Genomic DNA, 27,826 nt, shown 5'->3' on the forward strand with positions numbered 1-27,826 from the left:
CCCGGCCCTCCGAACGACCGATCAGAGTTGCATGGCCGGACTTTCAGAACGCCCGAAACAGTCATTAGAGGGAAGTACTTCGTCTCCCGGGAGCGCCAAAGCGACACGAAGGTGTCCGAAGCACTTCGGTTGCAATGTCGTTACTCTTATGTTTCTCAAAACTGGTGAAATTTAATAAACAAAAACGATAGACCCGTAAGGTAACCATGAGATATTGTCATAATGAAAACTTGGTTAAATACAATTAAGATTATATAAATAATAAATAAGGGAAGTTAGGCGTTTTGGCGCCTAACACCCGAATGTGCCGACCAATCAGTCCCACGGTACTGGTACATATTATACCATCTGTCGCCTGTACCTCACTCCACTTTTGTACCATACGCTACTTCACGTGCATCAAGCCGCATCAAGGCGAGCTTCTAGCAAGATAAAATACTGGCCAGGAATATAACATTTTCCCTTCATGAAACCAAACTGATCTTCTTCCAGTACGCCTTCAACGTGTCTTTCTATTCTTCCGTATATTATTGTGACTCACCATCACCTAGCATCTTTTCTACTGGCCCAAAGGATTGTACCTCATCCACTGTTCGAATTTTAGAAAAAAAAATCATCAGATTTGGGGGGGGGGGGGGGCAAGACTTTCAGTGTATGGGGTCACCTTGATACGGCCAATGGCGTTGTCAAATGATCTAGCAGGTGCGGAAAGAGGTTCAAGAGACACCCTTACCGTTGGAGCGGGAAACTCATCTTAAAGACTGAAAAATTAGCAATGATCAACGGCATGAGGATGAATAAGGCAATGGAAACTACTACCCTGAAGACATACAAAGTAGGTCACACATTCATCTATAGCAATCTCGTAATGATCACTTCTTCAAAACAATAATAATAATAATAATAATAATAATAATAAAATTAGGAGACAGCTAGTCCCCGGTTCGGAACTTTAAGTGGGAACTGCTCATTAATCTGTTATAAGTAAGTCGCAGAATAAAACTAACATTCTATAATCGGAGCATAGCACGCTAGTAGTTAGTTTCATGCATGATATTCATAAACGGAATGATGCCGAAAGTGTCAATTTAGCGAAATATTGCAGAAACTAAAGAATTTCTCAACTGCATAGAAGGAAGTATTCTGGAGAAACAATCTTAATCTTCATCCAAAAACACTTCTGCAGTCAGATACTTAATTTCCAGCCGGCCGGTGTGCCCCGAGCGGTTCTAGGCGCTACGGTCGCAGATTCGAATCCTGCCTCAGACATGGATGTGTGTGATGTCCTTAGGTTAGTTAGGTTTAAGTAGTTCTAAGGGACTGATGACCTCACATGTTTAGTCCTATAGTGCTCAGAGCCATTTTCAATTTCAAACGGCAGATTTTATAAGTCTTGATGCTGTAGGGAAACGAGAGAATAAGGCTAAATCTGAATTTTGTAGAGATCTGCGATGTGAAGTAGAGAGAAGGCAGAGATTGCTGGTCACATTAAGATTCTTATTTCCGGATAATAGCGACCTATTAAATACGTATACGATATATTGTGTGAATATGAAATCTTGGCTGATCTATAGGTTTATGTTAGTTGGGAAGTGATAATTTAGCCTACATACTGCAGACTAGATACTGAGCGGTATGAACAAGCTGAAAGAGCAGAATGCTCTAATATTTGCTACTTTTTTATGTGTGTGTATATTTCTCAACAATACAATTTAGTTACACTCTTATAGTAATTGGAGGTAGCAGTCACGCCAGACACTTTAGTGTCTCCCCCCCCCCCCCCCCAATCCATCGTAAGAAAATCATTCATACTGTTATGCCTACAGTTGTGGAAGCTGCATATGAAATATATCTTCATACTAGAAAGACGTACAGTTGTATTTACAGTATTTGCACGTAGCCAAGTTGGTAAATGCAAGTGCATCTGAATGAGAGTACAGTTCTTGGATAACTAACGAGTCGCTTCTAGTAACTGATGTTTGTGGCGCATCCATCGAAGGGAGGCGTCCGAGGTTCGTCGTGTCTTCTCTCCTGGATCCCTGCGCGCGCCGACTTACAAGCAAGAGCATATGAGTAGAAGCCACTTTGCTCCGAAAGGACGTGAAAGCTTACGACGACCACTGTCTGCATGTGTAACACCACCAGTCGGTCGTGCAGCGAGTGACGGAGATTCCGAGGCGAGCGAAGCGCCCCTGGCGGCCAGCTTTGACTTGCCATATAACAAGGAGCCTGGAACGGTGCGACGGCAGCCCCGTGAGGTGTGGGCGTAAACACAGCCGATCTCGCACATACGTGACTCGCTGCTCAGAATCAGCTGCTACTTCACCTTCGTAAGTCTCACTTCCAACATAAGCTTCAAATTAAGTTCTTTAATGCCCCCTGGTAAACATTTACCTTTGTGGGAAATAAAATCCATTTTTAAAGCACAAGAGATACTGCAATTAATCGATGAAAGGGCAGATATAAAAATGCAGCTAATGAAACAAGCGAAAGGGAATATAAACGTCTCAAAACTGAGACTGACAGAAAGTGCAAAATGACTAAGCAGGGACGGCTAGAAGACAAATGTAACGATTTAAAAGCATATATCGCTAGGACTTGCAAGAGCAGTTGAATGAAATGGGCAGCGTCTTAAAAGGAGGATATAAGTTGAACATTGACAAGAGCAAAACTAAGACAATGGAATGTAGTGAATTAAATCAGGCAATGCTGAGGGAATTAGTTTAGGAAACGAGACACTAAAAATAGTAGATTATTTTTGCTATTTCGACAGCAAAATACCTGACGATGGCCGAAGCAGAGAGAATATAAAGTGTAGATTGGAAATGGTAAAAAAGCATTCCTGGAGGAGAAATTTAGTAACAATTAAAGTAGACTTAAGTGCTAGGAAGTCTTTTCTGAAAGTATTTGTATGGAGTGTAGCCATGTATGGAAGCGAAAAATGGACGATAAGCAGTTTATACAAGAGAACAGAGACTTCAGAAATGTGGTGCTACACAGAAATGCTGAAGATCGGATGAGTAGACTATGTAAATAATGACGAGGTACTGAACGGAACTTGGGAGAAAAGAAATTTGTGGCACAACCCGACTAAAAGAAGGGATCTGTTGATAGGATACGTCCTGAGACTTCAAGGGGGCACCATTTAGTAGTATCGGATAGAAGTGTTAGTTTGCGCGCGCGCGCGCGCGCGCGCGTTTGCGTTTGCGTGTGTGTGTGTGTATGTGTATGTGTATGTGTATGTGTGTGTGTGTGTGTACGGGGCGGGGGAGCTAAAAATCGTAGAGGGAGACCAAGAGATAGGAACAGTAAGCAGACTGAGAAGGATGTAAACTGCAGTAGTTATTCGGAGATGAAGAGGTTTGCACAGGATAGAGCAGCATGGAGAGCTGTATCATAGTAGCCTTCGACCAGCAGACCAGAACACCAACATTTCCGAATTTTATTGAAAAATATTATGTAATAGCGACTCAGACGTCTTTCAGTTGCTAGGAAGCACTGATATAATGATGACCTGTTCTGCTCAACACACAGGTCCATCACTGCAAGTTTAGAATCCTCCAGTCCTTCCGGTTTTTCACCACCATTTTCTTAGTTGCGAATGATGCAATTATCTTAACCTCGCCAATTGTCTGTTAACATTTCCTACCTGTGACTCTCCCTAATTACCATTCCTTCTGAAACATCCTCTATTATGTTGACTATTCTCACCCTGTGTCTAAAGAATTTCTTTTCCTCCTCTTAACTGTTTCCAGTATTTTCCTTCGCTCATTCATCCCGTGTAACACAACTCCATTTCTTGTTTTATGTGCACAGTTCTGTTTTTCTCCAACTCCACATCTCAAAATCCTCTAAGCGTTCCTCCTCGCTCTGTCGCAGAGTCCATGTTTCGAAATCATACAGGGCAAGACTTCATAGATAAAACTTCCCAAATCTTCTTCTGATTTACTTTAAATGTTCAAATGTGTGTGAAATCTTATGGGACTTAACTGCTAAGCTTACACACTACTTAACCTAAATTATCCTAAGGACAAACACACACCCCCGTGCCCGAGGGAGGACTCGAAACTCCGCTGGGACCAGCCGCACAGTCCATGACTGCTGCGCCTTAGACCGCTCCTGACTTACTAATTTGATGAACAGAAAATACTCCTTGTGCGACATTATTTGCAACATCTGTCTGTTTTTATTTCTTGATTATGCCATATTAGAAGTTGTTTTGCTTCTTAGGTACCTGAAGTTGTTAACTTGTTCCAAAAACTCATCATGAATATGCACGTCTGTCACTACTTATCACCTTGCAAAAACCTTTGGCTTAGTCCTTAGCCGACCGCGGTGGTCTAGCGGCTCAGGCGCTCAGTCCGGAACCACGCGACTGCTACGGGTCACAGGTTAGAATCCTGCCTTGGGCATGGATGTGTGTGATGTCCTTAGGTTAGTTAGGTTTAAGTAGTTCTAAGTTCTAGGGGACTGATGACCACAGCAGTTGAGTCGCATAGTGCTCAGAGCCATTTGAACCGAGCGTAGTCCTTCTTACAGTTATCTTTATTCCATAATATTCGCAGCTGGTGTTCAATTCGTCTGACCCATCGTTAATTACCTTATCATTTTCATTTAGTAATACCGTGTCACCAGTAAACCTTATACAACTGATTATCCTCCGTTGTACTGACATAAGACCCGTTTCTGAGAAGTTGTTTTTGACTGAATCATCCAATTAGACATGAAAGAGTAACCGAAATACAACAGCTTAACCTAACCATTATCCCAATTTTAATTCGTTGAGTCACTTGATCTCCTATTCGAAATTTTACTTGTTGCGTCGTATATACAGTGAAGAGGAAAAAATCGCAGAACTAAGAAGAAGTTGTGCAGCATAAACGAAAGTTGATAGGCTTGTTTCTAGATCTGAAAGATGACCTCTATTAAATTTTCGCACCTGTCGCATAAGAGCCGCGCGGTTTGAGGCGTCATGTCACGGACTGCGCGGCCCCTCCCGCCAGAGGTTCGAGTCCTCCCTCGGGCATGGGTGTGTGTGTTGTTCTTAGTATAAGTTAGTTTATAGTGTGCAAGTCTAGGGACCGACGACCTAAGCAGTTTGGCCCCTTAGGAATTCACACACATTTGAACATTTTTTTCGCATAAGAGTGGCCCTAGTAGCGCCATTACAAGGATGCAAGTCAGTTTTGCTTCAAATACACGCTGTAGCGGGTGGACGTAGTGAGTTGATGTTAGTCAAGAATGCCTTTAAGCCAACCGGCCATTATCGACACCTCACTGAGTTTGTACGAGGTCATGTAGTAGTGCTACGAGAAGCTGGATGATTCTTCTGCAATGGTGCAGAAAAACTTGGCAAGAATGTAGCCAACGTACTTGATTGCTGGCTATGGTGGTCACGAGAATGTACGGCCACTTTGTACTGCCGAGAGAGAAAACCATTGTGTTTGGCGCATGGTTCTGGGGCATCGTGCTGCATTTGCAGCAGCAACTTGAGAAGCAGTTGTTCACCACACTGACACAACGAACTGTTACAGATCGGTTACTTCACGGGTAGCCGCGAGACAGAAACACTGTGGCGTGCATTCCAGTGACCCCAGACCACCGCCTTTTACGACGTGTCAGGCGACAGCCCATTGGAGGGCAGTGCGGTGACCTGTTGTGTTTGCTGATGAAAACAGGTTCTACCTCGCTGCCAGTGATGGCCATGTGTTGGTTAGAAGATGCCCAGTTGAGAGCCTCCAGTCAACCTGTCTGCTAGACACACAGCACCTACACGGGGGGGTTATGGCCTGGGCAGTGATGTCGCATGACAGCAGGAGGACAAACTCCAGACATTCGCAGAACCCGTTCATTCTGAATCTGGGGAACTACGACCACAACCACAGATGGAAACATAAAAGACCAAAAGACTTGCAAGGACACGAAAACACAACAGTACAGGTGAGCCACCACTGCTGGATACCCAGTTGGAACACACTTGCCGAATAACTGGCACCACGCAGGGAAGCCGTATCGTACACTACATGCAGACAAGCTACTCACCCTCCCCCCCTCCCCCCCACACACAGTGAGATGATCTATGGCCGATTTCCCACTAATATATAACGATCCTGATTGTTCCAGGAATGCAGCGGCTGCAGGAAACCGGAATACATCGCCATCGCTTGCCACGGTAATGATGCATGATGCCCACACTAGCAAATCCAACCTTGTCCTTGCATGAACTATCGCATCTAGTAAGCCACTACTGCTCTTACTTCCCATACCGCTGTCGCAGAGGTTTTTTTCCCCACGGCACGAGCTTTGGCTTTTTTTCCCCTCTGCTCTTCTAATTTCTACCCTCATTCGCGTTTCGTCCACTGTCTATCACCTGATGGACCGTGTTAATAGGTAGTCTTACCCAGACGCATGGATAACATCACAGTCCAGCATCATGTGATCCACCAATTAGATAACTAACATGTTGACTTTTGGTTTGGTCACCACTTTGGTGCGGGCGTGGAGGGGCCCCATCTCTTTTAAATAAAAAAGGAAGACTCTCGTGGTTATACCACGCACCATGACTACAAATTTGTACGTCACTCTCGTTATTCGATGTGCTGTGCTGCCAATCATGAACGGAATTAAACGGGGTGATTTCCAACAGGATACCGCACGCCCACATACTGTAATCCAACATGCTCTACGGAAGTGTCTGCTGGCCTGACTGATCACGACATCTGTCCCCAGTTGAGTACATATGGGACATCATCGGTCGACAACTTCAGCGGCATCCACAAACATCATTAACTGTCACTGTGTTAACCGACCAAGTGCAAGAGGCATGGAACTCCGTTCCGCAAACTGACATCCGGTGGCTGTACAACACTATACACGCACGTTTGCAAGCTTGCATTCAACATTCTGGCGGTTACGTCGGTTATTAAAGTACCAGCATTTCACATTTGCAATGGCTTATCTCGCGCTTTCATTAACCTCTAATTTTGCATTGTTATTAACTTAAACATGTTACCTAGACAAACGTATTCCCGAAATATCATGACTCTGCATTAAATATTTTTTGGTGTTGCGTTTTTGTTCTGTCAGTGTAGATGCCTGAAGTGTCCTTGCTTTCCAGTTAACACCTATCTACATCAAGATAACGGAAACAGAGAAAATGTAAAATGATGCCCGGGCCACCTGCGCAGCTCGTGAAAGCAGCGGCGTCGTTGGGCGCCACAAATTTTCACAGCTCAGCGTCTGTTGCAACCACGTGCAGGAATGTTGTGGAAGGCCGCGCCCGGCGCCGCAAACGGACATCGCGCACCGTCACAAACACCAACACCAACACGCCGGCCGTCGCGTACTTCACTCACTGTCTTGTCATCCGCTTCAGTCAGTAAACCGAAACATTACCATGTAAAACAGAGGCAAGTACAGGTAACGACTGTAAAATCTCTTTCATCAGTGAGGTGTGATTTAATTGCAATAAATGAAATACCTGAGACACCGTGCGAGCGGGCACGACTTCAGTCACTTCCTCGTCTTCCGCTCGACCCAAAAGAGGAAACCAAGCAATTGCAAAATCCTTATAAATATTCATCTTCAAGTTTAAAGCTGTATCTTGTTTTGTTTGCTTACACAGGGTGTATTCACGGACAGCAAAATTTATTCTGATTACAAACAACCTTTTTCCCCTGGTGAAAATACGCCCCGAGTCAAAGTACATTTTTTCCCGTGTTAAGTGACAACATACTTTCCTCCGGAGCTGTAAAACTTAGCAATACTTTGAATGATAAGCATATTATACACCGGCGTGAAAGACATCTGCACTTTAATAAACGAAACCCAGCAAAAAACAACCCGTTTTGCAAGATCTTTCACGCGCGGCAGAATGAACACTGCTTGTTGTCGTATTACGGAAGTATAAATACCATACACAGCACGGTAGTTTCCGAAGCTCTGAAACCGAGACACTGATACGCATTTGTCAGCCAAAATTGTAGCTCGCGTCAAATGATCTCGCAGTCCAATAATAGCAGATATACATGTGATGTACCCAGCCAATAGCAACATGACGAAAGTAGCGCGAACACAGAAATAGGAAAATTTAATTGTTTAAATTAATACACACATCAATAAAAGTTTTGCATCACCTAGTTTCCGAGAGATCCGGAACCTGTACAGAAAATTGGAACAGAGATCAACATAAACATCATTTCCGCTCTTCTTTTTTTTTTTTTGCTCATGAAAACCTTACACATTGCATGTTGCACGATCATACAACGAGACCTTCAGAAGTGGCAGTCCAGATTTATGCACACACCGGTACCTCTAATACCCAGTAGCACTTCCTCTTGCATTGATCCACCCCTGTATTCGTCGTGGCATACTATCCACAAGTTCATCAAGGTACTGCTGGTCCAGAGATTGTCGCACTCCTCAACGGCGTTTCGGCGTAGATCCCTCAGAGTGATTGGTGGGTCACGGCGTTCGTTAGGGTTCATGTCTGGAGAACATGCTGGCCACTCTAGTCGAAGGAAGTCATTCACAAGATGTGCACAATGGGGGCGCGAATTGTCGTCCATGAAGACCAATGCCTCGCCAATATGCTGCCGATATGGTTGCACCATCGATCGGAGGATGGCGTTCACGTGTCGTACAGCCGTTAAGGCGCCTTCCATGACCACCAGCGACGTACGTCGGACCCACATGATGACACCCCAAAACAGCAGGGAACCTCCACCTTTGCACTCGCTGAACTGTGTGTCTAAGGCGTTCAGCCTGACTGAGTTGCCTCCAAACACGTCTCCCGACGATTGTCTGGTTGAAGGCATGTGCGACACTCATTGGTGAAGAGAATGTGATTCCCATCCTGGGCGGTCCATTCGGCATTTTGTTAGGCCCATCCGTCCCGGGTTGCATGGTGTCTTGGTTGGAAAGATGGACCTCGCCGTGGACGTCAGGGGTGAAGTTGCGCATCATGCAGCCTATTGCGCACAATTTGCGTCGTAACGAGACGTACTGTGGCTGCACGAAAAGCATTATTCAACAACTGTGGCGTTTCTGCCAGGGTTCCTCCGAACCATAATCCGTAGGTAGCGGTCATGCACTGCAGTAGTAGGTCTTGTGAGGCATGTCATCGACAGTTCCTGTCTCTCTGTATCTCCACCATGTCTGAACAACATCGCTTTGGTTCACTCCGAGACGCCTGGACACATCCCTTGTTGAGAGCCCTCTCTGGCACAAAGTAACAATACGGACGCGATCAAACCGTCGTATTGAGCGTCTAGGCGTGGTTTAACTACAGACAACACGAGCCGTTTACCTCCTTCCTGGTGGAATGACTAGAACTGATCGTACCCCCTCCGTCTAATAGGCGCTACTCAAGCATGATTGTTTACATCATTAGGGGGGTTTAGTGACATCTCTGAACAGTCAGAGGGGCTGTGTCTGTGATACAATATCCACAGTCAACGTCTATCTTCAGCAGTTCTGGGAACTGGGGTGATGCAAAACTTTTTTTGATGTGTGTATGTGTATAGTATAGCTACAAGAAAAGCTAAATTTTGACATAAGAATATAATATCGATCTTTTTAATGTCTGTCATCCTTTAAGGTACACCAAACACAAATGTGCCAGTAAAATTTTAAATAATGCTGCCATAAATGGCGCCGGCCAGGGTGGTCGAGCGGTTCTAGGCACTGCAGTCTGGAACCGCGCGACCGCTACGGTCGCAGGTTCGAATCCGGCCTCGGGCATGGATGTGTGTGACGTCCTTAGGTTATTTAGGTTTAAGTACTTCTAAGTTCTAGGGGACTGATGGCCTCAGATGTTGACTCCCATAGTGCTCAGAGCCATTTGTATTTTATTGTTGGCATTTAGCTTTGGTAGCCGGTTGGCAATGAATTTCATTTGATAGCTTTACATAATGTGATGATGCTTAACCACGCAGAAACGCGTTATTTTTCAATAAAAATAGCTTTGCAAATGTGACTGGAGAGGAAACTGGTTGACAGAGATATTTGGTAGTCGGCGCAGTGAACTTCATTTGACAGTTTCATATAATCTGATGATATCTAACCACGGCGAAACTCGTTATTTTTTAACAAAAGAAATGCAATTGTGTGTTATTTTCAGTACAACGGAGTTGTTTAAGTGTTATGTTACTTTATCTATCTCCTCCTTAAGTTTTGCAGAGCAGTATGTTTTGCTACAGTTTTAATGTAGGAAACCATTCTATTACAGTGTATAAAAATTATAAGCATCTCTAGCTGAAAAACTTATTTCGGTATCTTGGCCAACTGAGGACTATAAGAACTGTCTAAACTGTAACGTATTTCTTTGTCTGCGGTTTTAGTTCTTTATCGTATTTTAAATTAATGTGGTGTATCAGAGATATTTTGTTTTCCTATAAGTGTATCAGTTCTCGGATATGGCTCCTTTCACGTTCCTTTGGGAACACACAACCGAGAAAGAATCAAGGGAGGTGATTCACTAGGAAGACACTGGACTCTTATTCCATAGGACGGCGGTTGAAATAGTTTAAGTCAAATGCCTCGATGGTCCCATTCAAAAGGTGACGGCCGATCTCTTCCCCATCTTGCCACGATCACAGTTTCAACTCCGTATCTAATGGCAGGACAGTATACTCTAATATTCGTAAATTTCTTACTAAGACAGAACTACATTAGGGGAAGTTCTTAAACACGTTAAACTTTCTCTGCGATAAAATTTTCCGCTCAAGCAAAACCTTACATGATGATGTGCATTAGTGGAGGAAGAGAAGAATATCTTGTTCTCATCAACTGCGGACAGTAGCACTGAATAATTTATTGATTCCTAGATATCTCCTCGATTAGGAGAAAACATGTAGAAACAAATAAAACGTACAATGCGTTTAACTAATTTCTCAAATTTCTTTTTTTTTTTTTGAGCTTATGCTAGGAGATAATTTTGCAACGCTGGCCTGGATTGCATTTTATTTGCAGCATGGATCGGCAATCTCGTGTTACGCTGCAAATTATTTCCAGCCACTATGGATCCTCTTTTAGTTCCTGCGCTATTAGCTATTAGCTAAATATGGTTTTCAAAGAGGAATACAGTTGAAATTTTCACGAGTTTCAGGAGGGGGTCGTTTTGTCAAACCACCACAATTATCTGCTGAAATGTTTCGGATGGTTTAACTGCTCGGTAACAGTTTCGAACTGCGTGGGATAACACGTGACCATTGTCACAGCGCACACGTGCGTGCCTAAGCGCTGTAAACTGATGAGGGCAGCCTTGGCAAAGCTGGCTGATTCAGCGAACTGCGAGACGCGTCGGGAGGAGGCGCGTGGAACCACGAGACGACGACGAGAGGGTCACCGTATTCTCTAAGCCACTCTCTAAACCTTGACAACGAGAAAACTGTTTCCTAAGATGTATAATATCACGGTAGAGATCATGTAAATAATGTTTTAAATATTACTGTGTTGTGTGTGCTTGTTTGCATCATGGTGCGAGTTAGAGATGAATCTATTACACTGTAATGCACAGGAAGAAGAGAAAGGAAAGGAACATATCGTGGCATTATTGAAGAAATGTCCGCCCCGATAGCTGAGTGGTAAGCCGGCACGGTAGCTCAGCGTGTTCGGTCAGAGGGGTAGCTGCCCTCTGTAATAAAAAAAAAAAAAACTGAGTCAATGGATCAACGACGAACTGAAACGGATGTCTTGCGACATCCGCCCCGAGCAGATGCAACGAACGAAAACGAACAAAATGAGATTAAAAAAAGGGGTGGTCAGCGTGACGGATTGCCGTCCTTCGGGGACGGATTCGATTCCCGGCTGGGTCAGAGATTTACTCCGCTCAGGGACTGCGTGTTGTCTTCATTTCATCCCCATCCGGCGCGCAGGTCGCCCAATGTGCCGTCGAATGTAATAAGACCTGCACCAAAGCGGCAGGACCTGCCCCGCACGGGGCCTCCCGGCCAATGACGCCGAACGCTCAATTCCATCTCCATTAAAGAAATAATGTTCTCCTGAGAGATATCGTGCCAAATTCTCGGCATCTGGAGCGTTAGGTCGTTAAAATACCGAGGTGGGTGGACGCTCCTGCCCATAATGCTCCAAACTTTCTCAGTTGGGAGAGATCCGGAGACCTTGCTGGCCAGGATAGGGTTTGGCAAGCACGAAGAAAAGAAGTCGAAATTGTCGTCGTGTGCGGGTGGGCATTATCTTACTGAAATTTAACCCCGGGATGGCGTGTCATGAAGGGCAATAAAACAGGACGTAGGATATCGTCAATAAGGGTACTGTGCTGTAAGAGTGCAGCGGATGACAACCAAAGGGATACTGCTATGAAAAGGAAAGGCACCCCTGTCCATCACTCCTAGATGTCGAGCCGTACGGAGGACTACAGTGAGGCTGGCATACCACCGCTGCCGGCCGTAGTGGCCGTGCGGTTCTAGGCGCTTCAGTCTGGAACCGCGTGACCGCTACGGTCGCAGGTTCGAATCCTGCCTCGGGCATGGATGTGTGTGATCTCCTTAGGTTAGTTGGGTTCAAGTAGTTCTGAGTTCTAGGAGACTGATGACCACAGATGTTAAGTCCCATAGTGCTCAGAGCCATTTGAACCATACCACCGCTGCTCGAGTCATCTCCAGACACGTCTTCGGCCTGGAGTCTGATTGACTGGGTAGAACTGTCTTCAGTGATGAGTCCCGCTTCGAACTGAGACCCGATAACCAGGCCGGTACACTCGTATGTATATGCCTGCCTTTCCTACAAGTCTGTATGATCTGCGATGCCACACAGCAACAGTAGTGAATGCATAGGTCATTATCGCAAAAGTGAAGGTCGTTTGACTAGCGTCCGGTGGAGGGAACATTTAACATCTGTGAAAGACAAATCAAAACTCTGATGCTGAACGTAATTGTAAAACATACTGCAAGGCTGTATGCGCATGTACGGAGAAGGTATACCGTTGTAACACCGGATGGTTCTTTCGAAAAATAAAACCTTTGTAGACCTTTGAGCAAGTTAAAATTAATGCCAATTTTCTGCGGTCAGTCTAGTAAACAATACAGTCTTGTGAAAGCGGATGAATCTTTGTGAACCACCTCATACTGAGATTAGTTAACAAGATCCGAGACCACTGACCGCGCAAGCTATACGAACGAATTTTCTGTTATGTATGTAATCCGCCTGCTTAGCTAAGTTATAACGTGCTTGCCTCCAGGCAGCGGGCCCGGGTTGGAGATTTCTCGTGGACTGGGTGTTGTGTTGTTCTCATCATAATTTCATCCTCATCACCCGCAAGTCGCACAATGTTGAGGCGACTGAAATAAGACTTGCACTTGGCGGTCCAAATGCCCCTCCCGGCCAACAACGCCTTTTCATTTCAATCTGTTATATAAACTGAGGGTGAGGGGAGGGGAGAAAGGAAAGGTAGGGAAAAAACTATTGATGTCAGCTGCATTGTGATTTTATGCGGAATCATCGGCGATGGATGAAAAGTGTGTACCAGACCGGGATTTGAACCCGGGATCACCGGATTACTAGGCAACTGCGTTAACCATTGCGCCATCCGGACAGCGTTTATGACGATTGCGCGGACAATCTCGACACGCCTGTCGGCTGGCCCACATTCCCACCCAGAGCCTCCTATCTGCAGTCCCCGGTGCATGCCGTCCATGCTCGCTACTTCGAGATTCCCGTAGGACATCGACCATTCGAATAAACGGAGATTCGTGATCCGGCAAGTGGCCCCAGTCTCGTTCGTCAGTGAGATGTATAAAGGGCTCCGTTTCAATCCATGTAATCATCTCCTTATCCCCCCAGCGTAAGACTACATCCACTACCTGCCTGAACGTTATCAGATTATCAAGCGAGATTTATCGTGTCATGTGGCTTTCACATACTAGTACCATGCTATGAGCATCTGTTATCTGTCATCAGACCACGTGATCTTTTCCCTTATTTCGAAAGATTTCCCCTTATTTCCGTTCTTTATTGGGAAATCTAATTTCACATGCTGTTGGCATACTAGATCTCCATATGCGGGTGGAAGAGTGGCCGAGTTAAGGAACAGCACGCTGCGGTCGATGAAACAAACGTCGCTGCCACGGCGTTCCTCCTTCCGACCACTGAGGCAGGAGGAAGTCCTTTAATGCGCTTCGGGACAGGGCACTGCCCTATGACGCATGGATTCCTTCTCTGGCGACCGTACTCACCAGTGTGCAGTGCTTGTGGTGTCTGATGTCACTAGACCACTTTAAGAAAATGTTTTCTGTATGACGAGACGAGGGTTGAAACCGGCTTACCAGCTGATCCGCCCTCCGTCTTAGGAAGCAATGAAATGAATGTGGTTCGTTTTTGAAGATACTATTTACCGTCTGACCTACATTGGTCGTTTGATAGAAGATTTTAATGTGGTTTCAGGGTGGTTGAATCTTTGTTTTAAATGTTACACTAATGTATTTTAAATGATGGCACACAGAAAAAACACATAAATGTTCCATTTTTCTCACTTTACATACAGAATCCAAGTTTGAGACAGTTGTGCCCGTAACTACCACGCTTAAGAAGCTTTTATTAAAGACGCCATCAGATGTTGCTTCCTCCGCACAGATGAATTGAATATAAGGTGCCATGTGATTACATTTCTTTACTGTAATGCAAGTAACAGAGATAGCTTGAAAATACACAAGGGTCGAAATTAACAATTAGCTAAATTATGAAACGTACTTATTTCAAATGTGAAATCAGACTAAGCACGGAAATGACTTCCATTAAGAAATTCAAAACTGCTGTGGACGCAGTATTTTTAAACAGTTTACCCACGTTTGTCTCAAACCAGTTTAATAAAGGTGCTGATGACCTCAGCTTTGAATGTCCTATAGTTATAACTAACCACCCAGCCCAACGCCAATGACATTGACCATGCGTCCAAAGTAATCTGTCTCTTTGGCATGCGTTGGTAACAGATGTGCGCGCTGGCAGCTATCGTAAGCGATTTAGGTAAACCACGGAATTTGGATGCCGTCCTTCAGAATGCCAGGTCAGTATCCTAGCACGGCACCGCATCCTTCGGTAGATGACCTTTTACAGGAAGTCACATTGTTTTTAGAACATGGCAATGTTACTCTATTTTGAGCAGTTCGTCACGAAAGTGGATTACTTATTGTGTATGTTATTTTCCCCTCAGCCTCCGATTGCTTGGGTGAACATCTGCCCCTGAAAGTAGTGGACAGGTCTTGTCAGATAACATTTTGAAGAGTTCGCATGTTACAATGCGCAGACGAAATTCCAAAAATAGCAGCACAGAGGCCGACAAAGCTGACCTGCCACACACACACACACACACACACACACACACACACACACACACACACACACACACACACACACACACACACACTTACGGGCGCGCATGTCCGCGGAGCTTGCTCTGTTCGTTTTGCACGGCGGTCTCCTGTAAATTGGGCGCTCAGTAGATTTCAAATAGCGTATGTTGTGAGTAACGTAGAACTAACTGGGAGAGAAAATATGCGCCGAAACGGGACTTGAAGCGGATTTCACTTTCGACCGTTACCCTAGAGTGTCGCTGTTGTTGTTGTTGTCTGTTGTTGTTGTCTTCAGTCCTGAGACTGGTTTGATGCAGCTCTCCATGCTACTCTATCCTGTGCAAGCTTCTTCATCTCCCAGAACCCACTGCAACCCACATCCTTCTGAATCTGCTTAGTGTAGTCATCTCTTGGTCTCCCTCTACGATTTTTACCCTCTACGCTGCCCTCCAATACTAAATTGGTGATCCCTTGATGCCACAGAACATGTCCTACCAACCGATCCCATCTTCTGGTCAAGTTGTGCCACAAACTTCTCTTCTCCCCAATCCTATTCAATACTTCCTCATTAGTTATGTGATCTACGCATCTAATCTTCAGCATTCTTCTGTAGCACCACATTTCGAAACCTTCTATTCTCTTCTTGTCCAAACTATTTATCGTCCATGTTTCACTTCCATACATGGCTACACTCCATACAAATACTTTCAGAAATGACTTCCTGACACTTAAATCTAGACTCAATGTTAACAAATTTCTCTTCTTCAGAAACGCTTTCCTTACCATTGCCAGTGTACATTTTATATCCTCTCTACTTCGACCATCATCAGTTATTTTGCTCCCCAAATAGCAAAACTCCTTTACTACTTTAAGTGTCTCATTTCCTAATCTAATTCCCTCAGCATCACCCGACTTAATTCGACTACATTCCATTATCCTCGTTTTGCTCTTGTTGATGTTCATCCTATATCCTCCTTTCAAGACACTATCCATTCCGTTCAACTACTCTTCCAAGTCCTTTGCTGTCTCTGACAGAATTACGATGTCATCGGCGAACCTCAAAGTTTTTATTTCTTCTCCATGGATTTTAATAACTACTCCAAACTTTTCTATTGTTTCCTTTACTGCTTGCTCAGTATACAGATTTAATAACATCGGGAGAGACTACAACCCTGTCTCACCACATTCCCAACCACTGCTTCCCTTTGATGTCCCTCGACTCTTATAACTGCCATCTGGTTTCTGTACAAATTGCAAATAGCCTGTCGCTCCCTATATTTTACCCCTGCCTCTACATCCTTACATTTGTCCTCTAGCCATCCCTGCTTAGGCATTTTGCACTTCCTGTCGATCTCATTTTTGAGACGTCTGTATTCCTTTTCGCAGTGCGAAGTTTATAGCTTACGCATGACAAATCTTACATTTCCTGGACGGCGCTTCGGAATGGTAGTTGATAAGGGATGGGCATACGTTACATTGATTTAGGCACATTAGAAATCCAGATCAGCCAGTCACCCATACTGGTGCAACCGTATTTCTGCAAAGGCTGCTGACTATTTCGGGATCTACAGATTCCTCTCCACAGATATCCCTCCAAACGGTTGCACCCATGTTATGGCTATTTGTACCGTTGAGGCATGCATCCCACCTCACGCCGACAAGGTTGATGGTTTTTATTTTTGTTATTGTTAATAATAAAATTCTACGCATCTGTGGCACGTTAATAGCTACGGCGAGTTGTTTTTGGGGCAGGAAGAGGAGAGACAGTAACACTCTGAGACCCCGCCATACCCCGTAACTGAATCCTTATCTCGCACCGGTCGCGTATCCGCGTCCAGGTCTTATAAATGCGCCACCTCTGGCTTGGCGATTAGTCTGTTTTCCGCAGCCCCTGCACGCAAATGGATGAGCAATTAACAGATATTACGTTTTCTGTAACTTTCGTTTTACAATTCAAATACAATAATTTCCACCATCAACCACAATGCATTTTGCAGCTGATTTAGGTGGTTACTTCGTTGCTAAATAGGTATCTTTTCTACTTCCCCCCTACGAGACCACATTAGAACTTCAAATGCGAGCAAATAGTCTCCCCAGTTTCCACCTTTTTGCCTGTAGACTTCGTTTTTCAATGAACGCACAAACTATAAGGCGAATGGTATAATTGTTCAACAATGCGATCAGTTCAACTCCTACGACAGTTTTCTTTGAGGCACGGCACTGCTGTGCTCAATATATTCCCTTGCTGCTATAGAAACAACCTACAAATACTGCAACAACAAATGCTGGAGAAATTTAAGATGGCGTGATACATAACTCAATTGTCTGCAGTAATTGTAGCAACTAGACACGTAGTCGCCCGCAGAGAGGCAGGGCGCAAAGCAGCATGACATGCAGGCGTGGATTTAGAAATTCTGCAATTAATTTGTCTTGATTGCATAATAACGTGTAAAAATGAGAAAACGACGACCGACTGGATCCAGTCCTGGGCAGTCACGAACAGTTCTACTGGCAAAATTTTATTGTGGTTTTGGAATGTTTCTCACGTTTCTCTAGTCTGGGCTATATCTTACACAAAGAACATAAAAAACTGGCTTTCAATACACATTTGTTCAATTTAAATAGTGCAATTTGAATTAAAAGATAAAAGCTTGTTCAGATGTGACTTTTGCGAAAAAAATGTTTGATAAGATGACACTAAAGTAGAGTAAAGTGTTTGAAAGGTTATCTTGCTTCTTCAGTCTGAATAACATAAATCAGTGCCATATTTGATGATATCAAACAAAATTTTCTCCAATTTTTTTCTCTTGTAGATTTTGAATTTTGAATGTCAAACCTAAGTTTATTTGTATACGAATAAAAATATCTTTTTATATTCTCTAGCGTGATTTTCTAACTTGTTGCGTAAGCTATACTTCATCATATGACGATTCAGTTTCCAATTATTAACTCATTAAGGTGGCACGTAGTTTGCATTGCTGATACTAATGAAGTAGACTTACATTTCAGGTATCAAGATAAGACACCCTGAAAAATATTTAGTGTATAATTACCACTCTGTTGATTCATAGTCAGTCTTATAAGTTCTGCCATATTTAGTTCTTGAGGCATGATATGTCTTCAAATTAATTGAATTAGTAAGACCAAAAATGGTAATTTTAGGATGTATGCTAACTCCCCCCCCCAATCTTATTGGTTAAATATCTGTGGGCGCCTATGATTGAACCAACGAGCCTTCTATTGGTTATCAATGCCTAGATGGCGTTTTGAATACAAAGTTGAAGGGAATATTGGCAATAAAATATCGAAACATAAGGGTACCCTTTGTCCTATTACCTACAGCGTTCCCATTCCTGGCAGTTTCGGACTGCACAGTTTTGGAAACGGTTTAGAAACGCGGAAGAAATAATCCCTATTTAAGCACATCCATATGCTCTTGGAGCAGCCTGCATGACCATTCCAAACAATTGTGGAGTGCATGGTCGACGATACTTGTCGTTGTACCATTTATTGGGGCTACTGCAGGTAGCATTCGTCTATGCAGTGCGGGAAGGATGATAGTTGAAGTGCCTTTGTGCACGCTGTAATTACCCTATCTTGCCTTGGCGCTCTGTACGGGACCGATACGAAGTGGGTCGTAGAATATTTCTAGATTCCTCACTTATTACTGCTTCTTGAAACATTTTAAGTTTGCTCCTACTCGTATCTTCAAGCTTTAGCCAGATCAGGTTCCTCGGCGTCTCTGTGACGCTCTCCTGTGGCCAAACACACCTGTGACCTTCCCTGCTGCCCTTCTTTGCATTCGTTCAACAATGTTTGAGAGTCCTGTTCTGTACGCGCCCCACCCAAGAGCAATATTCCAGGATGCGGTCGCGTTAGTGTTTTGCAAGCAATGTCCTTTATAGATTGACTGTATTTTTCAGTGTCCTACAAATGAACCGAAGTCTCCCACCTGCTTTATTTACGACTAAGCCTATGTGATCTTCCCATTTCATATTGGTAACAAATTTTTACGCCCACGCATTGGCACGAATTGACTGATTCCAGTTGTACCTAACTGATATTGTGGTAGAAGGATACAACATTTTTTTGGTTTTATTAAGTGCACAGTTTTACGTTTCTGAACATTTAAAGCTGATTGCCAAACTTTGCACCATCTGACTCAGTAGCTGTCAGCTTTTTTTCAGACTGTAGTTCATTATACAGGGAGGTAGTGATGCTACAAACTTTCAGCAAAAGTAATGTATGAATATGAGGTAAGGGACCCTTGACAGAAAACTACCGAGTTAGAAGCGAAAATCGTTGTGATATCTCTTATAGTGGAACTCCTCTACCGTAAGGTCTCTGGGTTCCATATTTTGCGAGAAAGTAGTACGATCCAAAACAAGGAAAAATATCTTAAGAGCTATGAGCACTTTTTTCAAAAGAAGAAATGTGGTTCACAATGGCATATATCACTTAAGATACAATTTAGAGCCAATATTAATTGATTATTTTTTTCTTTTTATCCATACTATTTCCTCGAAAAATATTGAAAGCAACGGGCTTGCAGGAGAAAAGGTCGCTTATAACTTTCGACTCAGACATCTGCGAACCACGGTCGCTTACCACATTCGGCCCTCTCTATCATGCTTGAAAGTATGTCACATCATCACGGAATCACCCTGTAGATGATTGCAAAGTCTGTGGAACATCTGTGGGATGTAGCTGCTATTAGTGTTGTCTGTCGGGTTATCATGATAAAACGTGAACAGCAAGGTGACAGTATGCATAAAGTTACTTCCATATCTGTCGGTGACTTTGTAAGATAACATAATGCGTCCTCTCCACCAATAAATCCTCCATTCAGGCATAAATTTTGTTTTATTACCCCATGACCTATGCATCTGAAACATGGGTAATGAAAAAGAGACGTAAGCCCGTTACAGGCATGTTAACTGGAGTTCCCCAGAAGAAGGATAGGGGTAACATGGAGAGACAGGAAGAGGAATAGAAGGGTAAGGGAAACGGTGGCAGAGGAACCCTCCACGCTAAGATTGTATGGGCACTTAAAGATAGTGGAAAATAATAGGACTCCTAAGAAGATTCATGAAATGTATATGCGAAGGAAACGACCAAGAGGAAGATCGAGGGATAGACATCTACATCTACATACATACTCCGCAATCCATCATACGGTGCGTGGTGGAGGGTACCTCGTACCAAAACTAGCATCTTCTCTCCCTGTTCCACTCCCAAACAGAACGAGGGAAAAATGACTACCTATATGCCTCTGTACGAGCCCTAATCTCTCTTATCTTATCTTTGTGGTCTTTCCGCGAAATGTAAGTTGGCTGCAGTAAAATTGTACTGCAGTCAGCCTCAAATGCTGGTTCTCTAAATTTCCTCAGTAGCGATTCACGAAAAGAACGCCTCTTTTCCTCTAGAGACTCCCACCCGAGTTGCTGAAGCATTTCCGTAACACTCGCTTAATGATCAAACCTACCGGTAACAAATCTAGCAGCCCGCCTCTGAATTGCTTCTATGTCCTCCCTCAATCCGACCTGATAGGGATCCCAAACGCTCGAGCAGTACTCATGAATAGGTCGTATCAGTGTTTTATAAGCGGTCTCCTTTACAGATAAGCCACGTATTGCCAAAATTCTACCAGTGAACCGAAGACGACTCTCCGCCTTCCCCACAACTGCCATTACATGCTTGTCCCACTTCATATAGCTCTACAATGTTATGCCCAAATATTTAACGACGTGGCTGTGTCAAGAGCTACACTACCAATGGAGTACTCAAACATTACAGGATTCTTTTTCCTATTCATGTGCATTAATTTACATTTATCTATGTTTAGAGTTAGCTGCCATTCTTCACACCAATCACAAATCCTGTACAAGTCATCTTGTATCCTCCTACAGTCACTCAACGACGACACCTTCCCGTACACCACAGCATCATCAGCAAACAGCCGTACATTGCTATCTACCCTATCCAAAAGATCATTTACGTAGACAGAAAACAACAGCGGACACTTCCCTTGGGAACTCCAGATGATACCCTCACCTCCGATAAACACTCACCATCGAGGACAACATACTGGGTTCTATTACTTAAGAAGTCAAGAAGTAAACGTAGCTAGACGGGTGAAATGTGAGCAGCAGTGTGTTGAAAAAAGAGCCGAGGATAGGGCCAGAGTGGACACAGAAAGATGTGGGAAAATAGGACTAGGTGACGAGGGTTATGTTCCAAACAGATCCAGTCGGGGCTGGAAACTGTTCAGATGATGGTCACCACGAACGTGCCTCCATCATTAGGCGCCGGTGTGGTGCCGCGTCAGACCCCTGAGAGACGCCTAATTGTCATCCCTTCGCCTGTGGTGTCTCCGAGTAACACGCCGCACCTTATCCACCACTAGGACTCACCCGCAGTCGGCTGGGACGGCGGCCAGCAGGAGCAACACGAGCGCCGAGGCGCAGGAAGCGGCGGCAGCGGCGGCGGGCGGCATCGCACTGTCTGCTGGGCCGTCGGCACTGCTCACGCCGCACTTTCTAGAGCCACGGCGGCCGCTGCTCGGGGCCAATGGCGAATCGTGCCGGGGGGCGCCAGCCAATGGCGAAACTCTGGCTAGGCAAACAATCGCACCCCTCTCCCACAGGCAAGTGCTGCGAAAGGGCTGACTGTTACTCCGATAATAATAGAAGCTCGCCTGTCTCACACCCGTTATGCATTTCACTCAAAGCATCTGCCTCGTCTTCTGAATACTCTGGAGTATTCCATGTGACACGCCGGTAATAACACGAGAATAAAATACCAACATACGCCCGGAGCCGCTTTAAGGCCGTGCAGACCCGTAGCACTGATTAACTGCGGTTTTTATACTCAATTCTTATTTTAAAAAATTCTGACTGAAATGTGAAGATGTAAGTGAAAGGTTATCCACAATACAATGTCTACAACATGAGCGTACGGGCCGGCCGAAGTGGCCGTGCGGTTCTAGGCGCTGCAGTCTGGAACCGCGAACCGCTACGGTCGCAGGTTCGAATCCTGCCTCGGGCATGGGTGTGTGTGATGTCCTTAGGTTAGTTAGGTTTAACTAGTTCTAAGTTCTAGGGGACTAATGGCCTCAGAAGTTGCGTTCCATAGTGCTCAGAGCCATTTGAACCATTTGAACGAGCGTACGGAGTACGAACCAACTGTGTGATTAGATCGAAGAGTTTCTAGCAAAGGCAACGTGGCACGTCGTTCTGAACGGAGAGACGTTTTCAGAAGTAAAAGTAGCTTCAGCCGTGCCCAAAGGGAATATTATAGGAGCGTTACTTTTCATTTTATATATATATAGTATAAATTTGAAAACTGAATAAATCACGGAATCATGTAGACAGACAGGTACAAATTGACCCACGTGCTTGGAATGACATGGAGTTTTATTAGAACCAAAACAATACAAAAATTCAAAAAATGTCCGACAGATGGCGCTTCATCTGATCAGAATAGCAATAATTAGCATAACAAAGTAAGAGAAAGCAAAGATGATGTTCTTTACAGGAAATGCTGGATATGTCCACCATCATTCCTCAACAATAGCTGTAGTCGAGGAATGATGTTGTGAACAGCACTGTAAAGCATGTCCGGAGTTATGCTGAGGCATTGGCGTCGGATGTTGTCTTCCAGCATCTCTAGAGATGTCGGTCGATCACGATTCACTTGCGACTTCAGGTAACCCCAAAGCCAATAATCGCATTAATCTGGGAGGCCAAGCATGACGAAAGTGGCGGCCGAGCACACGATCATCACCAAACGACGGGCGCAAGAGATCTTTCACGCGTCTAGCAATATGGGGTGGAGCGCCTGATTCTAATAAAACCCTATGTTATTCCAAGCAAATGTAACAATTTTTACCTCTCGATCTACATTATTCCGTGGTTTATTAAATTTTCAAATTTATACTGAGTTTTTGATCACCCGGTATAAACGTCGGAATTTCCATGAGGCTTTTCGTGTAAGACACTTTTCTATAACAAGAAGTCGCAACGCCGGTAACTTGTATCGAAATGAGAGAGGACCTGAAAAGGATTGACACTTGGCACAGACACTGGTAGCTGATACACAACATAAAAAAATGTTTTGAAAGGGTACATGATCGTTTGCTGAACAGTTACAGTTCCATCATCTGGCGTAAGAAATAAAATCTCAGTCTGGAACCGCGCGACCGCTACGGTCACAGGTTCGAATCCGGCCTCGGGCATGGATGTGTGTGGTTCGAATGTGTGTGAAATCTTATGGGACTTAACTGCTATGGTCATCAGTCCGTAAGCTCACACCCTGCTTATTCTACATTATTCTAAGGACAAACACACACACACCAATGCCCGCCGGGACCAGCCGCACAGTCCATGACTGCAGCGCCTGATACCGCTCGGCTAATCCCGCGCGGCGGATGTGTGTGGTGTCCTTAGGTTAGTTAGGTTTAAGAAATTGTAAGCTCTAGGTGACTGATGACCTTAGCAGTCCCATAGCGCTCAGAGCCATTTGAACCAAATAAAATCACTTCATCTTATCTTTGGTTCCAGGACAACATTGGTGCGAGGATGATCTCAGACGATTTAGTGAAACCGGTCGTGTATCCAATAAAAGATGTTTACTCAACAGTCGGCAGATGATGGTTGCAACGATCGCTACAGCAAGTAGAAATCTACGTATACCAGTACTTGAATGCTGGCCCCTGTTTTGACCAGAACCGATTTGGAATCTTCCCAGACGTCGGTCAGGGGCCTGAAGATGGCGTAGTAAATCGCCGACACTGGTAGCCAAATAAAATAAGTTTCGAAATTAGATGGCTGAAAGGTGTTTGATTTGATATCCTGTAGCGAATGGCCGATTCCCGCAACCATCTCTCAAAAGATGGACATACAGAGACTATAAAAGATAGCGGATTAAGCAACTGTCCTGCGTATTTCTACATTTTTTTTAAATGGCCTCGTACAGTTGCGGCTGCCCCATAAGAAAAACTGTTTATAAACGAAACATATTGCGTATAAATAGGAAGAAAGAGCCATTGTTGGATGATTACACGATTGCAGAACAATGACGGGAATCAGTCACGTCCATAAAATATCTAGCGGTATGCGTAAGTATCAATTTAAAGAGGGCCGGCCACATAAAATTAATCGCAGGTGAGACCAGATGCCAGACTGAGATTCATTGGAAGAATCCTCCACAGATGTAATCCGTTAACAAAGGAAGTAACATAATTATAAAACATTCGTTCCACCAATATTTTAATATTGCTTGTTAGAAAGGATTCCTAGAGGAAGTAGAGAATATCTAAAGAAGAGCAGCACGTTTTGCTATAGCTTCATTTAGTAAGCGGGAAAGCGTCACAGAGATGCCCAGCCAACTTCAGTGGCAGACGGTGCAACTCAGGCGTTCTGCATCACATTGTTGTCTATTGTTAAAAGTTCCAAGAACATACATTCCTGCGAGGAGCGTTCAATAAGTAAGGCAACACATTTTTGACCTCGACCAATTTCAGTTGAAAAAATGCAGCATTTCATGTGGGACATGGTCAAACATTGCCGCTTTAGCCGATATAGTTTCATGAAATTTCGACAGTTGGCGGCGCTGTACGTAGCCTTCAAAATAGCGTCTGTAATGAAGGTGGCTTCCGAGCAGACAGCTGTCGTTGAGTTCCTTTTGGCTGAAAATCAGACCACCGTAGCGTTTGCAGAATGTCTACGTAGAACTGACAGTGAACAAAATCAAGGTGAGTCGTTGTGCAATTTGTCTGTCACCATCGCAACAGGGTCACGCAAACCCGTCCGTCCGATCTACCGCATTCCGGCCGGCTGTACACAGCTGTGACTTCTGCAATCTACATCTACATGGATACTCTGCAAATCACATTTAAGTACCTGGCAGAGGGTTTATCGAACCACCTTCACAATTCTCTATTATTCCAATCGTATAGCGCGCGGAAAGAATGAACACCTATATCTTACCGTACGAGCTCTGATTTCCCTTATTTTATCTTGGTGATCGTTCCTCCTTATGTAAGCAGATGTCAACAAAATATTTTCGCATTCGGAAGAGAAAGTTGGTGATTGGAATTTCGTGAGAAGATTCCGTAGCAACGAAAAACGCCTTTCTGTTAATGATGTCCATCCCAAATCCTGTATCATTCCTGTGACACTCTCTCCCATATTCCGCTATAATACAAAACGTGCTGCCTTCGTTTGAACTTTTTCGATGTACTCCGACAGTCCTATCTGGTAAGGATCCCACACCGCGCAGCAGTATTCTAAAAGAGGACGGACAAGCGTAATGTAGGCAGTCTCCTTCGTAGGCCTGTTACATTTTCTAAGTGTCCTGCCAATAAAACGCTGTCTTTGGTTAGCCTTCTCCACAACATTTTCTGTTGTTCCTTCCAATTTAAGTTGTTCGTAATTGTAATACCTAGGTATTTAGTTAATTTTACGGCTTTTAGATTAGACTAATTTATCGTGTAACCGAAGTTTAACGAGTTTCATTTGGCACTCACGTGGATTACCTCACACTTTTCGTTATTTAAGGTCAACTGCCAGTTTTCGCACCATTCCGATATTTCTTCTAAATCTTTTTGCAGTTTGTTTTGATTTCTGATGACTTTTTTAGTCGATAAACGACAGCGTCATCTGCAAACAACCGAAGATGGCTGCTCAGATTGTCTCCCAAATCGTTTATATCAGCACTTCATGTGAATAAAGTGTTATCAGCACTTCATGTGAATAAAGTGCTAGTTGTGTTTCACAAGAAGGATGTTTTCTAAACCCGTGTTGACTGTGTGTCAATAGACCGTTTTCTTCGAGGTAATTCATTATGTTCGAACACAATATATGTTCTAAAATCCTGCTACACATCGACGTTAACGATATGGGCCTGTAATTTAGTGCATTACTTCTGCTACCTTTCTTGATTACTGGTGTGACCTGTGCAACTTTCCAGTCTTTGGGTACGGATCTTTCGTCGAGCGAACGGTTGTATGTGATTGTTAAGTATGGAGCTAATGCATCAGCATACTCCGAAAGGAACCTAATTGGTGTACAGTCTGGAACAGAAGACTTGCATTTCTTAAGTGATATAAGTTGCTTCACTACTCCGAGGATATTTACTTCTACGTTACTCATGTTGGCAGCTGTTCTCGATTCGAATTCTGGAATATTTACTTCGCCTTCTTTTGTGAAGGCATTTCGGAAGGCTGTGTTTAGTAATTCTGCTTTGGCAGCACTGCCTTCGATAGTATCTCCATTGCTATCTCTCAGAGAAGGCATTGTTTGTTTCTTACCGCTAACATACTTCACATAACACCAGAATCTCTTTGGATTTTCTGCCAGGTTTCGAGACAAAGTTTCGTTGTGGAAACTGTTATAGGCGTCTCGCATTGAAGTCTGCGCTAAATTTCGAGTTTCTGTAAAAGACCGCCAACCTTGGGGATTTTTCGTCTGTTTAAATTTGGCATGTTTGTTTCGTTGTTTCTGCAACAGTGTTCTAACCCGTTTTGTGTACCAAGGAGGATCAGCTCCGTCGTTTGTTAATTTTCTTGGTATAAATCTCTCAATTGCTGCCGATATTATTTCTTTGAATTTAAGCCGCATCTGGTGTACACTTACATTATCATTTTGGAATGAGTGGAGATTGTCTCTCAGGAAGGCGTCAAGTGAATTTTTATCTGCTTTTTTGTATAGGTATATTTTTAGCTTATTTTTCGAGGATCTGGGGATTACAATATTCAGTTTTGCTACGACAGCCCTGTGCTCAATGTTGGTACGTCCGGACATTCTCATTCGAGGTGACCTACGGATCACATAACTGGACGTCTTTCTTAGTAGTACTGACACACTCGTCCATCAGATGCGGTGGTCAAGTGTGTGTGTTCGCTGCGTTCCCCGCCGCCTAACAGAGCAACGAATGACCATCTGTGAGGAATTGATGGCGCATTACGAGTCTAATCGTGACAATTTTTTGTCGAACATCGCCACAGAGTTGAAACATGCGTTCATCACTTCCAACCGGCAACAAAACTGTTATCCATGGAGTAGCGCCACACCATCTCGCCTATGGAGAAAAGAGTTTAAAGCCTCTCAGGAAATCGAAGAAACGGCTTCAGCGTGTTCGTTGACACAAAAAATGCAAACGAACTTCTCCTTCTCCATGACTACGCAATGTCTCACACAAGTCCCCGCACCAGAGAGGAGATCACAAAACTTCACTGGACTCTTCTTCTTCATCCACCCTACGTCCCGGTTCTCGCACCTTCATACTTCCACCTGTATGGCCCAATGAAGGATGCACTCCGCGGGAAGCAGTACGTGGTTGATGGGGAAGTCGACCAGTAGAGTTGTACCGTGCGGACATTGTACCGTGTGGACAAACAGGCCTTCTCAGTAAGATGGCGTAAGGCCGTCGCATTGAAAGGAGATTATGTTGAAAAACAGGGTTTTGTAGCCAAAAAAATAGGGAATATTTTTATGGTGCACTGGAATCTAGAATAT

General features: G+C 44.1%; 1 protein-coding gene across 1 annotated transcript in view; it reads right to left on the bottom strand.

Moving 5' to 3' along the window:
- Positions 1–21,811, bottom strand: part of LOC126281712 (O-acyltransferase like protein-like) — a 253,122-nt gene extending 231,311 nt beyond the window's left edge. Inside the window, exon 1 of the mRNA XM_049980887.1 lies at positions 21,722–21,811. Coding sequence (XP_049836844.1) covers positions 21,722–21,804 — 83 coding nt within the window. The 5' untranslated portion in view covers positions 21,805–21,811. The remainder of the gene's footprint in view (positions 1–21,721) is intronic.
- Positions 21,812–27,826: the final 6,015 nt, after the last annotated feature.

The sequence above is a fragment of the Schistocerca gregaria genome, chromosome 7 (genome assembly GCF_023897955.1).
Source record: "Schistocerca gregaria isolate iqSchGreg1 chromosome 7, iqSchGreg1.2, whole genome shotgun sequence".
In the NCBI taxonomy this organism is placed as follows: Eukaryota; Metazoa; Arthropoda; class Insecta; order Orthoptera; family Acrididae; genus Schistocerca; species Schistocerca gregaria.